This window comes from Syngnathus leptorhynchus, chromosome 2 (assembly GCF_054491065.1).
Source record: "Syngnathus leptorhynchus isolate UIUO chromosome 2, UIUO_Slep, whole genome shotgun sequence".
Taxonomy (NCBI): Eukaryota; Metazoa; Chordata; class Actinopteri; order Syngnathiformes; family Syngnathidae; genus Syngnathus; species Syngnathus leptorhynchus.
In genome coordinates, this window is record NC_141196.1 from 14,383,445 (window position 1) to 14,398,099 (window position 14,655).

The 14,655-nt window shown below is 42.6% G+C and overlaps 1 protein-coding gene across 1 annotated transcript; it reads left to right on the forward strand.

Annotated features, from left to right (window-relative positions):
* The first annotated feature begins 265 nt into the window (after positions 1–265).
* spon2a (spondin 2a, extracellular matrix protein) lies at positions 266–14,179 on the forward strand. Its single transcript, XM_085905055.1, has 7 exons — positions 266–332; positions 2,409–2,486; positions 6,707–6,935; positions 9,040–9,260; positions 12,060–12,251; positions 12,584–12,755; positions 13,391–14,179. The coding sequence occupies exons 3-7, from the start codon at positions 6,707–6,709 to the stop codon at positions 13,579–13,581; spliced, it is 1,005 nt and encodes a 334-aa protein (XP_085761181.1). The 5' UTR covers positions 266–332; positions 2,409–2,486; the 3' UTR covers positions 13,582–14,179.
* Positions 14,180–14,655: the final 476 nt, after the last annotated feature.

A 14,655-nucleotide genomic window follows, 5' to 3' on the forward strand; every position in this document is an offset into this window, starting at 1 on the left:
CAATGTGGTGTTGATTATCTTGTCAGCAGAGAGAGAGAGAGAGAAAAGAGGGATGAAGGAGGAAGGATGTAGACAGTGGAGGAGAGGAGAAATGCTCTTTTAACCTCTTTCCCATACAAGGAGAGGTAGGGGAAGATGAGGGGGAGGAGAAAGCCACAGAAAGAGGTGGGCGACGTTGGGAGACAGCGATGAGAGAGAGAAGGGAGGGATAAAGCCGGTAAAAGTTGATAAGGTTGAGCCAGTGACAGCTTGGGCGACACGTGGAGCTTGCGTCCTCGCAGAGGTATCCCACCGGCCACCGAGCAGCCGCTGATTGATTTGAAGCAACACAGGTAGGACACACACACTACACTATAAAATTCATTCTCTCCATTCTTTCATTGCCTGTTTAAGACACAAATTGGAAAAAGATCCACCGCTGCATTTGGAATTCCACTCAAGTGTATGTGAAGTTTTCATGTTGCAGTGTAGAGAATTTGAATATGTTTTTATTTTAAACTTCATTGTAATATTACACAAAGTATGGTGATTCGTGCCCTGTTAGGATTTTTTTTTTTTTTTCCAAAATTCCTTTTCATTTGATTGCATTTGTGAATGGACACACATGCACACTTGCATACTATACTGTATGCAAACGTAAACAAACACACACACTTGTTTATTTATACCTTTATTTATTTTTTTCAGGGAGAGCCAGAGCCGTAGAAGCTCTGTAGGAATCACGGCTAATGCTGTAGGATGTGATGTAAAAAAATATTAGGAAAAGCCTACAAGAAGAGCTCAATTTCAGAGGTTGTTGAAAACCTTTTGAATGTAATTGATTACGTCTGAACACAGCCACATCCCTACTGCTAAGAGGGTGTGCACACTTTTGCAACCTCATGTTTTTATTTGGACTTGAATGAAATACTTTTTTTCAAACATTTGTGCAGTTTAGTGGTCGCTTTATCACATTTATGAACATAATCATCATCAACCATATGTACTACATCTATATTATGTATTATGTTATCTAATGTATTACAATATACTTATATATATATGTTTATTATTTCTATATAAATTGCTAGCAGTAGATTAACAGAGATTTGGGGCCCTGTACATATTTAAAAAGAAAAATGTCATTTTGCTCCACAGCACGTCAACATTGCACATTCAAAATAGTGTCCGATGACCCCTGTCAGCCAATGAAAGATCATTCCTTTTACTCACCTTGTGGCATCACTCCTTTATTTGTCCTCATTGACAAATTCAAATATTCACCAGCTAAAATGCAGGCAGCCACTCCTGTCAATAAATATTACATCATAAAAAGTAGATCTATTCAATTGTGTTTCAACACGCACGCACACACACACGCACACACACACACACACACACACACACACAGCTCCACCACATATGACCAAATACGGTTCCATGCAAATTTCTTCCACAAAATTTGAATACTGACCAAAACTGTCATTTCAAATTTTGTAGCATCACCTTACATTGGAGTATACTTCTTTTCAGGTTCCTTCGGTTCAAAATATGTTGGTAATGGAGGCTTTGAAGATCTGTCGTCGTTTCACTTTCCTCTCTGAACGCTTGCCCACTCTGTCATTGGTTCCCTTTCTCCGCCTGCATGAGACAGTCAACAGTTCCAGAATTGAGAGTATTTATCTTTCGCCGTACGTCAGCGCTTGCCAACTTTGATCACATCTGAGGAGGAACGCGGCGAATGACCTTCCTGACATTTTCTTGTTAAAAACCAACATCTGAGCTGACTTTGCGCGTGTGCAAATGTGCGCTTGTGCGTGCATAATTCCTCGCCTGTGTATAAGAGCTGAGGTCGATGTGTATATTATCTCTGCATGACTCTGCCGTAATTACACAGTGAGAGGTGCCCATGTGGCGGCACGTTTGGCCCCTGGCCACATCCCCTGCTTTTATTATGTCTTCTGTCTGGATGGAAAGAAAAAAAAAAAAGAAACACTTGGTGCGTCTGTGCATAATCAATGTAATAATGTAAGTGTGAAATCCAAATAAGCATACATTCAAGACTGTGTGGTGCATATACTGTATTTTTAGCGGAGTCATCAGTCCATGTCATGTCTGTGTGTTGACTGACAGATTTCGGTGTGGCTGTGCAGAAAGTCATGAAATGTGTTTAGAAGTGATATATCCTGTCAAAAGACACCCCAAGTCTCATTGTCCAGAATTGGGGTCAATCGATGAGTGTTATTGCAATGGTCACATGACATCTTCCAATTGCCTGAACAGATTTGCCTTTTGCTCTTGAAAAGGACAAATTGCACAGAAAAAGATGCGCTTTGTGTGGGAGTGCATTTCTTTCAAAGTGCTTGTGATTGATGATGTAAAATAGCCTGACAGCACTGACCTCCTTTTCCATCCTCAAAACAGAGCAGACGGTGACAGTGGCTGTTAAGGAAAACCTCTGATTCCAGCTGGTGAACTTTCATTAACCCACATTGCTGAAAATCCAGGTCAGAACTTGTTTGTTGTATTCCGCACTGTCTTAAGATGAAATAAGCAACGGACCGTTTCTGCATTGACATTGTCCACGCTGTTATCTTTAATTCTTAAATATAATAAATAAATAATCTTTAATATCTTTTATTGTTATCTTCTACTACTCATATTTCATAGAATGGCTGGGCGAATATTGTTGTGAATAAAAATGACGGATGTTTCGCCAGGTTTTTAGCGAAAACCTTTCACTCTCATAAATATGGGAAAGTGTGTGGCAAAATTGTGTTCAGCCCAACAACCACAGCTGAGTGGTTGAAAAAAAACCCGCTGCATCTTGGTTTTGCAAGTGCAAACCTCCAGCACACCTGACAAATAGATGGCTGAAAGTAGGCTAACCTTTCGACCAACTGAAAGCAGGTCGATCAGTACTTTGTGTGTGTCATGGACAGTTCATGCTTCTGCCATGTAGACCAAGTGCCTCTCCTGTGTTAAATTGAAAGGGAATGAGAGAATCCGCTTCCATTCGCCGAGAAGCAATTCAGCTGTGTTCACTCCCACAACGGCGCAAACACCGAGTGTGTCTAACTGTAGGCACTAAGAGGAAATGATTGTGCTTGTGCCAAATTTAGGCTAGGCATAAAAATAGGCCCCCTAGTGTTTGCTTTACTTTCTGATCAAATCAGCCAACCGACAGTCAGGCTCTTGGAACTAATTAATCGCAGGAGGTTCAAAATAACTATTTGTTATTTGCCCAAAAAAGGCCACGATGGGAAAATGCTCGTTGTGTAAAGCTCAGAGATTAGGGAGTGAGTAAATCATTTTGAACACATCCTAAAATGCTGGAGTGAGTTGTCTTTATTTTTGCAGAGATTTTACCACGGGCTGGCTGTTCTCGTAATTGTGTTTGCTGTCACGACATCCCGGAATCCGATAGAGGACACAATAAGACGACTTGCACAGTTCCCTGGAAAAATGTGCCTGTTTCAAGCTGTCAGGCCCAGTAAAAGTTTGCTGTAAAAGGAAAGAAAATAGAAAATTGTGAAACAAAAAGTCAACTAGATGAATGCTTAACATATAATAGAGAACACCGTAGATGAGAAAATAAAAATGAGCATAGATGTTGCAGTAATGAAGTGTATCGATTTTCAAACAACAGTTTCTTTAATTGGCGCAGAATAGCAACATATACTGTACGTTGTTGCATCTCATCCAGTAAACCTCAGTGATGCCCGGCATGTGGTGCCACAACTCTGTAATACTCTGAAGGCATGCAGCTCTAAATTCAGACTTGCCCATATGCCCTTTTCCCGTCTGCCCACTCGAGAATCGAACCCGCACTGTCACCGCCTGCTAGCTAAGCAGTCAGCAATCTGTGGGAGATACAGAAAGTAAAGTTTTATGTACTACTGTGCAGCCCATGACATCCATTACATAGGTATATCCTGTAAACACCCATTTTTTGTTTTTCACGAGAACGGGACATTGTACATAATATGTACATTCTTCACGATTTACCTTTAGTTATTAATCTGTACGTATTATTGCATTAGCACCAGTCAAGATACAAGTTGCAAGAGATGGAGAGCAGAAGTCATCAGATATCAAATTAAAAACACGATTAAGTTGCTATGTCACGAGTTGAGTTCCACAAAAGTGACCTTCTAAAGTTAGTTTTATCACTTAGCATCTCACCTTCTCTACTTCTCCCACAGCCATTGAGATGGTCGCGTTCTTTTGCATCTCCATCCTGCAAGCACTTTTACAGCAGGCTCTTAAAACAGTGCTGCACGCACGCTTCGTGGAGCCCGGGAATTGATAAAACACTCGTGACGTGCAGGCCTGCACTCTAGGGGGGGAAAAAAAAAAAAAAAAAAAGTGTCAAGACTTGGGAGTTTTGCAGCTCTGAGGACCAAGTAACACAATCTGACCCCTTGAAATAGACCTTGGGGACAATGTGCACACGTGTGCTTTTTTGTGTGCTAGTCCACTTGACCAAATTTAACTGAGGGCATTCTGCAGCTGCTCCCAGGTTTAGTTATAGTATAGTAGCGCACCGAAACGGCACAGCGGGCTGTCGAAGGCCGTCACTCTCCTGTTTCTCCATCTCATGCACACACATAGTTAAAAGACTCAAAACACAGGCTAATAATACAGCAAATACATACGATCACATTACCTCAAGGTAGGATGCCCTGGAGGAATGGCATGGTGGGATGAGAGTCGGGAGAAGAAGGATGATGGGTGACTATGTGGGAAGGAGGAGAGAATCTCAAATGGTGCAAACACAAAAAGAAGAATGAATGATGGAGTAAATGTTGGGAGGTCAAACCATGGTAGGATGAGTGAGAGGATGAAATTAGATGGTGAGATCTCTGTGAGGAGAAACTGAGAGTGGCAAGAATAAAGGGAGAGTTTGGGAGGATGGGTTCATCATGGGAAAGAAGGGATCAATTACAAAGGTAAGGTGATCAAAAGATGGATAATGGCTAAAAGAAAGGGATTATGGAATGAATGAAGCCAAAGAGAAGATGGAGGAGGAGGATGTGACTATGTCAATCACACAACTGTGTAAAAATAACAACTTGTATATTTCAGCCTAAAACAGTCATTTAAGCATGTCAAAAGTTCAAAATATCAATGATGGACACCCATGGCAACAATGTTAGTCTGCACAACAAAGCAAAGTGTTTTTTTCCAAAATTATTTTCTTTACGTTGGGATTCAATACAAGGCACAAGATATCTGTACACTTATTTCTTTATTGCAAAATAGAGAAAAGCCAACTTTCACAAAAGCAAAACTTCAAATGTCTTGTTCAATTTTTAAGTTTGAGGTCACCCAACTCATTATTTTTTTAAACAGTGACAGGCTGAGGGAGGAGGTGTGAAAAAAGTAATCGAGTCACAAATGTTCTACTGAGGGAATGAGTAGTACGGGTGCATTGTGGATGGTTTGCACGTGATGAAAGGACGAGATGACCTAAATATTCCGACTTCAAAGACAAGCTCTGTCTCGCTGCTCCGCTTATTAAAGGAAGTCAGTACGAGTCAGACTTGGCGGCCAGCGCGTGGTCAGTCGCTGAGGTCAGTAGAGCAGCACAGCAGACTGGATTTGTGTCTATCATTAGGGATGCGATCCATGTTGTCTTATTTTGGTATGGCTTTAACACCAGTGTAGGCACACACACTCACACACGCACAAACGCCCATGCACACAACCACGGGCAATAGCGGAATTTGAAAAAAGCCAAAGCGGTTCAAACGGTTCACGGAGCTTAGATAAGATGGATGAGGCGGGTCTTTTATGAGCTCATAGCGACATTTCTATGTCAAGCCACCGATTGATTGTCCCGTATCGGTTACCTAAATGTTCATGATGATATCATCTATTTGTGTACATGACAATTTTATGAGGTGTAATTCTACAATAATCCCTTTCTAGCTATTTTTGTATGGGATTTTCGGCTTGTCCCGTCAGGGGTAGCCACAATGAGTCACTGGCATGATTTGTTTGGCAGAGTTTTTACGGCGGAATCCCTTTGTGACACAACCCACTGGAAACGGCAATGGATGGGAAGTCAACCAACAGCGTTTACGTACATTTTTTTTATACATATACATTTCAATCCAGGTCATCGTTTTCTCTTCTTTATAACAACTGTTGAGTTTGTGCACATTTGCTGCAGCTCCTAAAATGTTCTTGATTGAGGAGAAAACGACTGAATAGTTGGATTGTTTTGTGCACATAGCAACAAACAACTGGTAAACAGGTTTTATAAGTTCATTTACATTAGGTCCAGTCCCATCTAAGTAAAAAGTGTGTATGTGTGTGTGTGTGTGTGTGTGTGTGTGTGTGTGTGTGTGTGTGTGTGTGTGTGTGTGTGTGTGCGCGCGCACACCTCTTCATTCAATTATAGCCCGGCCAACATTTAAATGTCAGTAATTGTACTCTATAATAGTTGACAATGACAGTTATATTTAATAGAGAGTTTTGACCGTGAGCAACAGACTAATAAAGTGGAATGCAAATTCTACCTCAAGCCACTTTAATGAGTTGATGAATAGCCATTAAATGAAGTTGGACAACAACAGCTGACTCACAAACAAGAGTTTCAAAACAGGACATAAAAACAAGCATCTCGAAAGATTGCGAATGTTGTCTTTGCAGAATTTCCCTGATTGTCAGAAACAATAAGTTAGTCAAGACACATATTTAACCCGTGTGTTTCTTTCAGATGATGTCATCACAACAACTGAAGAGTGCTCGTCTGTGGCAGCTTCTAGTCGTACTTTTGAAGCTGTGCCTCACTTTTGCTGATCCTCTGCGGCCACTCAACGGGAGCGAATGCACAGCCAAAGGCCCAGCTTCCTACATTGTGGTATTTACAGGCCACTGGAGTCCACAGGCCTTCCCAAAGCAGTATCCATTGTTCAGACCTCCTGCACAGTGGTCCAAACTCATAGGTGAGAAGTCATCCTGGCATAAAATAGTACTTCTTAGTAGTTTTATGCCTTGTGTCACATTGGTGTCGTATCCTGGCTTCAGCTTCCCTGTTGAGATTTTGAATGTTCTCCCCTGCGCTCAGTGGTCAACATGTACCATCAGAGGTGGTAAATCCAGGTCCACATTAGAGTTGAAGCACCTGTAGCTAAAAAAAAATCCAGTGTCTGGCTCTGGATTTGCCCCCTCTGGCCATCGGTTTGGCAGGCAAGCAGTTCAGTGTTCCTGGCTCTTGCCTAGAGTCAGCCGGGTTAGGCTCCACCTCACCCCTGATTCGACGAGCTCTATAGAAAATGGATCGATGCTTGCTTTTGACCCAACTGCTGTGTCTGCTGCCTCGCTTCTCCGCTTACACCCGATGCAAAATCCCCACTTTGCTTAATTGAATTTGTTCCATCGTAGTTGATGACATTCCATCTTCATCCTTTTCCAATCCAAACCATTCAGATTGCCCGCCGACTGGTATTTTTGCTCTCTATCAAGTGTCACTTTATGGCCTTGCTGTCAGCACGCACTTCTACTCACAGACACAAGCAGTGGCGGGATGTTAATGAGCTAAGTGGTGAATAGCAGACGGCCTAAACGCTACCAGATGGATTTCTGTGTTTCTCTAACTGTCTCCTGACTGTCCAGCCATATCTATGATAGTTTTCTATTACCCTTCTTCCCGCCCACACCCACACATTTCCACTGGTTTACCACAGTGCTGGCGATAAAGAGTGCAGCGGAGGTTTGGGGCTGAGAGAAGGTGGGTGATGACTATCGGGGCGTGGTCGGGTCAGAACTTTCCTCAGAGCTCGGAGCAGAATGGGAAACAATTCAAGCTCATCTCGGCTCCTTTTTCCCTTCCAAACACGGATGGATGGCAGATGTTGATGCATGTGTGTGTCCATGTGTGTTTGTGCCAGACCACAGTTGTGCGTCAGTGCCTGTGGCGACCGTGGCTTGCTTCGGTTTCAGCCGCACTGGTCCTACCTTGCCAGAAGATGATGGCCTACTTACTCCATGAAGAGGCAGAAACCAGAGCTTCGAAAGCAGCCGTGGTGGCAAGAGTGTGTCATCATTGGATTTAAGAGGGGACAACCCATCAAGATGTTTGGAGAATGGTTTAAGGCTCCTTTAGTGACGGGACAAGGACACTGCTCTGGGTGAATGACCGTGTAAAAAAAAAAACGGGATGCCTTAATATCTTGGTGGGGTTTAAAAAAAAAAACATGATGGGTTATTGAATTTCAAGGTCTTGATGCTTGTGGGAACCTAGTTAGGATGGAAATGCAATTATGGGCACAAGTAATGACAGAACGGGGAGTAACGGGATAGTGTGTGAAGTGTCCTGGTCACGTTGTGTGTGTGTGTGTGTGTGTGTGTGTGTGTGTGTGTGTGTGTGTGTGTGTGTGTGGCTTGCTGCGCTGTGTGCATTAATACATGTGTCAGGAGTGTTTAAGTATGACTGCGTGTGCTTGTGCGTGCGTGCGTGCGTGCGTGCGTGTGTGTGAACCTTGCAAAGTGAGGTAAGGCAGAACCATCAGAGCATTTGTCAGCGTGTTTCTGGCTAACCCTACTCTGGCCTTAAAACCACTGGGTCCGGTCCAGTGCTACTGTGGTTTTTTTTTTCAATAAGAAGCTTCATTTTAAACGAAATATGGGTCCCTTCACAGATAACCAGGACGTCATCTGAGAATGTGAAACAAATGGTTTAGTTAGTTTGCAAAAAAAAATAAAAAATAGCAGTAAAGTTCATTGTTTTAAAAGAACTTTTTAGGAATTAAAGACCTGTGCACCACATGGACTTGAACATCTTGACAGCCAAAGCACATTGGTTTTATCCGTGTCGATGAAGAAAGTATTCAGAAATATGCATTTAAGCTCTTTTGAGGCGGCGATTATGTGTTTAAATGCAGGAAGCTGGAGGCAGTCATTGAAATACCTACAGACTCCAGCACGGTGGAAGTGATCTCAGCGTCTGGCAGAGGCTCTGTGGTCCTTCCCTGACATTGGGATGCATTCCAAAGAATAAGAATCTCACTGCTGTCTTCTCTTCTTTCTTGTGTGTCTTTCTCACTTCAGCGGTGAGCCATAATGGCCATTTTCGGCTCTGGGAGGAGGGCGCTAAGGCCAGCGAAGGGGTGCAGAACTTTGCCGAAGTTGGCGTGACGGTGGAGCTGATGAAGTCGGCCAAAGAGGCAAGGAGGAGACGCTCGGTCGCCACCATGTACCGGACGGCCGGGATCCCGAACGGAATCGGGCACAGCTCCACGGAGTTGCTCATGCTTCCCAGGAACTCACTGGTACTTGAAGTCAAACTCATTCACAAAAGCACACGCATATGCACAGACGGCGTTTCAAAAGCCACATTTCCTGCAAACGCTCCAGTCCAGCCGGGAACGGTATGGTTTGGAGCCGTAAACTTTGATCACCGCAGGGAATGCTGTGTCAGCTGTTGAAACGTGTGACATCATAGTATTGTGACACAACGTAACCGGGTTGTAAATCTTGACTCAAACTGGCCAGCCAATGTCTGAGTTAAACACATTTCAAGACCGAATTAAAGTCGGCCGAATAAGGGCCGTATCTCTCTCTCTCTCTCTCTCTCTCTCTCTCTCTCTCTCTCTCTCCGGGTATTAGATGACATCTTCGAATCCCTTCCGTGTACATAATTCAAAATTATTTTTCCCTCCTCTTCGTTTGTACTCTTTTTCAAGTACAAAACTTTTGACCCCAATCTAACTCCATATAAAAGATGACATGGTAGAAGTAAGCCTTAATTGGTCCAATTGTGAAAAAACTCAGTTACTGACTGCTTGCATCAACATAACCAACGACAAATGTTGGTGCCACGTGCTCCACAACATGACTGTGCCCCCCATTTAGTTGGAAGTCAAGAACCTGGGTCAAGGACACCTCTCTGGCAACAACACTCTGTATTTTGATCTGCTCTGTCCATTGAGAACTTCAATCTGTCAGTTCTTAGTCAAGCCCTTGTAACCAAGACTGTGCCCCAAGAAGTGACAGTTCTCTGAAATCCATTAAGAGAAATGCCTTAGGGCAACCCCACACCACTTGAACGTGACACAGATTTTTAGAATGGTGCTGAATAGGAATTGTCTGACGCTCTTTTCCTGGTACCTTTCATACATTTTGATAATGAGAAAAAAAAAAATGCACCCAGTCCTACAGTGAACCACTTGAGTACCGATTTCCACCACCCAATCAGACTGCAAACGCCCACGTGCATCCTGCACAGTCTGGACTCTGACGCCTGTCCCACCGAATTCAGTCTGATTGTCAGATGTCTTTAACACAATAGTTGTGGCGCCTGCACTCAATTAGCTGAAATTACATTACAATATAAATACAGCTAATTTCTTGGAAATACTCGGCCATCTAACACCGCTAGCGGTTTTTGAAGCAGGTTTTACTTTCTCTGAACTATATTTAGATATGAAGACTGACACCAATCAGATTTTTGGATGAGCAATAGGAAGGCTCAACCATAAGTCTGCAGAGATTGCGTAACACCTCAGGAAATAGAAATGACTCCACTGTGATGACTCTTTGTGTACACAAGTCTCAACACTTGTGTAATGTCGCACCAGTGTGCCATCGTCGGATAGTGTTACGACATTCCTAAACAGCATAAGTACCTGGAATAAAAATGCAGTGCTGTTTGAGTTACTTAGCCTACCGGTGTAATACTTTTCATTGATTGAAGTCACAATATATACTCGTTTTACATTCAAATATTCCCTTCAAAAATATCATTTGATATCAGATGATTGTTGTCTGATGTCAGACTTTTGCAGAAATTGGGGTAGCTCAATCAGGTGTCAAATCATTGTGGGATGAGGATGGCAAACTGAAAAATAAATTGCATAGGTCAACTGGAGACTCTTCTGTGGCTGGGAATACATTCACCACTCAAAGTATTTAACAATCAAAATACTATATTGTATCTACACAGGTAATATTGAACTAAAACACCATTTTGTGCGTTGCTTCATGTTGTCTCATGAGTAAAATGGATAGTGGTGTGTTTTTAATCATTGCTATGTGCCTGGTGACCTACATTATCTTTATTGGCTATTCTACCGCCAGACCTTGGGAGCCCTGAAAATCATAAACAATCCTGCTGGAGCACTTCTTTGTTGTCAACTTATCATCTGAGGCGTCTGTGAGACCGGGCCAAATTCTTCTAGACCAGAGGCGGAAAGGCAATGCGGGTCAGACAGTTGTGCGGTTTGTAGAACATGACAGAATGATGAGTGTCTGTTGACTGCTTCATCTGTTATTCCGCTTTTATGCAAGCTTGTTTTTTAGGCTATCCTTCTCCAGCCATGCACAAAGCCACAAATACACAGATAGTACGACATGTCTCCATAAACCTGATGAGCTTCTTGCTGTTGTTTTATTTGTACAATTGTCATTGTGAGTCACACTGGGCACAAATCACGAGGTAAACATCTAGCTAGTGGAAGAGTTTTCTTACTGGACAAAAAGAGAGACCTTGATTGATTCATTGAAGATTTCAGCATGGCTCCTATTTCCAGCAGTTCTTCAGATATAAAAAAGATTCTGCAGGTTTCTGGGTGTGAGCCAGCTCAGCATGTGCTGACCCCCAGGCTACTTCCTGGATGAGGTCATGAGCTCACGGAAAACATTCATCACACAGGCAAACCTGCATAGGAACCTGTGTGCGGGTCGTTCTTTTTATCATTGGATGAAGAAATACGGTTGAGGTGGTTTTTACTTTGGCTTGCGCATGTGGTATCAACATGTCTCCCCTGGGCATACCTTTTGCCAGGGCCAGTAAATCCTGAAAACACGTCCGTCTGTCTGTCAGACTTGTTTTATCGAGCAATCGTCAACTGCAAGATCAAAGCGTACTGCTCCTGACCTACAGATGGAGATTCATCCTGAACCTGGTCGGTCACTTGCCCCCAAGTAGACTGTAAATGCAAAATGTGAAAATACGTCCTTGCATCTGCACAAAAGATTTCAAGCAGTTTCTCTCACCTTTACAATTCAAATGTGATTACAACATTAAAAGCACAAACCTGATAAGCATATTGATGATCATATTGTTTCAGCTGTCTCTGATGGTGAAGATGATCCCCAGCCCTGACTGGTTTGTCGGCGTGGACAGCCTAAACCTGTGCGAGGGCAGTCACTGGAAACAGGACGTGACCATTGACCTGCAACCTTATGACGCCGGGACCGACAGCGGGTTCACTTTCTCCTCCCCTAACTTTCCCACCAGTCCTCCAGAAAACATCTCAAAGGTAAATTTGCGTCTTAAAATGGTGACACTGGTTCTTTATTGTCTGTTACAGCATTTGAGAATATATTGAGGTATAGCCATTATTTCCAATGTTTTACAAGATGGGGTCAATGTCTCAACTGGTAGTATGAGAAATAGATTGAGAAGTAGGACTTCAGCAGATTTCCCCTAGAAGTGAAAGCTTGGCAGAACTCACCTGACCTGAAGCCATATCATAAAAAAAGACCTTTCTTACGTAACAAAAGGCATTTAAAAGTTGGGCTCTTGGACATTTGTTGGCTCGCTGAGTGAATTATGCCTGACGGTATGTTTTTGTTTCTATGTGTCTTTCAGATCACCTCTCAGATGCCAAACCACCCCGCCAACTCCTTCTACTATCCACGTCTGAATGAACTTCCACCCATTGCCAGCATAAAGATCACGCGGCAGAGCAGATCTCTTCACCGCCAAGTACCCATGTCCAATCATATCCTCCCAAACTCCATCACTCCTCAGAGATTCTCAGGTGAGCCCTCGTTGTTGAGATGATCAACAGAACAGCACACACATAATGATCATGTATCTCCACCAACATTTAGAAATATCGTCCACCAAAGCAGATATCTGCCGTAGTACCAAGATAGACCAGAGAGAGGCAGCAGAGTGATACAAGGCTAATACAGACTGCTGGAATATAGGAAGAAACAGCACTGTTGCCAATTTAGCAACTGCCAACTTAGCCAACTGACCCCTCTACATTTTTGCAAAATATCATATAAATTGGCTTACAATAAAATCACTCTTATCACACCCAGAGCATCAGAATATATTTTTTAGTGACAGAAGAATCAGGGCTTTGGCCTTTCTGTGTGGAATTTGCATGTTCTACCCATGCTTGTCTTTTTTTCTTTTTCTCAGTATTGGGTTCCCTCCCACATTCCAAATTAAATTGACTGTGTGAACGGTTATTTGTTCATACCAATCATTCAATCATCACTGGAATCGTCGCTTGCCATATAAATGCTCAGGTTTCGTAAAATAATTATGAAATAAAACTGTGGTTGTCATTTTTAGGGATAACAAGAATCTTGTTTTACTACCTCATCAAAAGTGGTTCAATTGCAGTTTAAACGATATTCATCTGTTTTTCCACTGACATAGTGACTCCACTCGACTGTGAAGTGTCTCTCTGGTCATCCTGGGGCTTATGTCTGGGGCCCTGCTCTAAAGGCGGCGTCCGCCATCGCACACGCTACATCCTTCTACGGCCGGCCAATGCTGGCGATCCTTGCCCTGAGCTGGAGGAACAAGCTGAGTGCATACCGCACAGTTGCGTGAAGAAGCGCCACTAACCCACAGATCACGGGTGCTGCCAGTATTCAACACTGGGACTCATGGTATTACTGCTGGACTGAGAAATCTTTTTGTGTTATTCCCTATGATAATGCAAAGGATTTTCCTCCCTGTCAAGACTGCATTTATTGTGTTGCCTATTAGTTTTAGTGTGTAGTTCTCCCTTGATGGCAAATGTAGCAGAGTGTTGGACCAATAGTGAAAAACAACAACAAATAAAAAAAAACACTTCATGTGAGGTGTTGTTGCTGAGGTGAGTAAAAGTTAAATGAATGCAAATGAGTCCTCTGTAACCTCCATCAAATCAGTCAAGTGCCTGCCCACAGTAGCTCTATTACGCACACAGCAAACTCTTTTCACTGACCACTGGCCACATACAGCACTTTCCAAAATAACCTCACGCCCCAACTGATGAACATGAATAACATCTTAAAACATCCATCCAGCCATTAAAGAAGCTGATTTGTTTGAAAACAAGATGCCATTTTTTAGAGGGACTATTTATACGTTGTTCTATTTTGGTTATTTTAATGTTAACGTTTTGTATATACCGTATTCTAACTCATGTATTACTCATGAATAAACGTCAAGTGTTTTTCAAAATAGGACACGTGTGTGGGATTTAATTTGGGAAAATAAACATCTTCCTGTTTCCACAGCTCTTAGAGAACTTTATTGACGGCTAGCGGTTATCCGATTCAAATTCTGCATTGTTTGAGAAAAATCTAGTCAACAGAAAAAGCTCCAAGTAGACCGTACCCCTAAAAATGCCTTTTAATCCACAGTTATTTACTAAATCATATATATCTTTTTAAGAATACCTTCCATACTTAGGCATCACCTGATGTTCCTTTGTTCCTTATTTTACCTGACAGCAGAGTCGGTCAGTCTGCAAAGTGGCCTGTGGGAAGTAAAATATGGTCTACTTGGATCAGGGTTGTTTAAAGATGACCTCTGACCCCTAGCACAGAGAGCCTTCCACAGTTGTTGAGGGCATGCATGCCTGAACCAGAGATGCAACTACTTACAGTGAAATGAACTAGGAATGAGTGTTACAGCATATTGATCAAATA

Excerpts from the sequence above, each read along its gene's own strand:
- spon2a (XM_085905055.1), top strand. The coding sequence starts at position 6,707 with ATGATGTCATCACAACAACTGAAGAGTGCTCGTCTGTGGCAGCTTCTA. Across the intron at positions 6,936-9,039 it reads ACAGTGGTCCAAACTCATAG|CGGTGAGCCATAATGGCCAT; the intron begins GTGAGAAGTCAT and ends TTCTCACTTCAG. Across the intron at positions 12,756-13,390 it reads CACTCCTCAGAGATTCTCAG|TGACTCCACTCGACTGTGAA; the intron begins GTGAGCCCTCGT and ends CCACTGACATAG.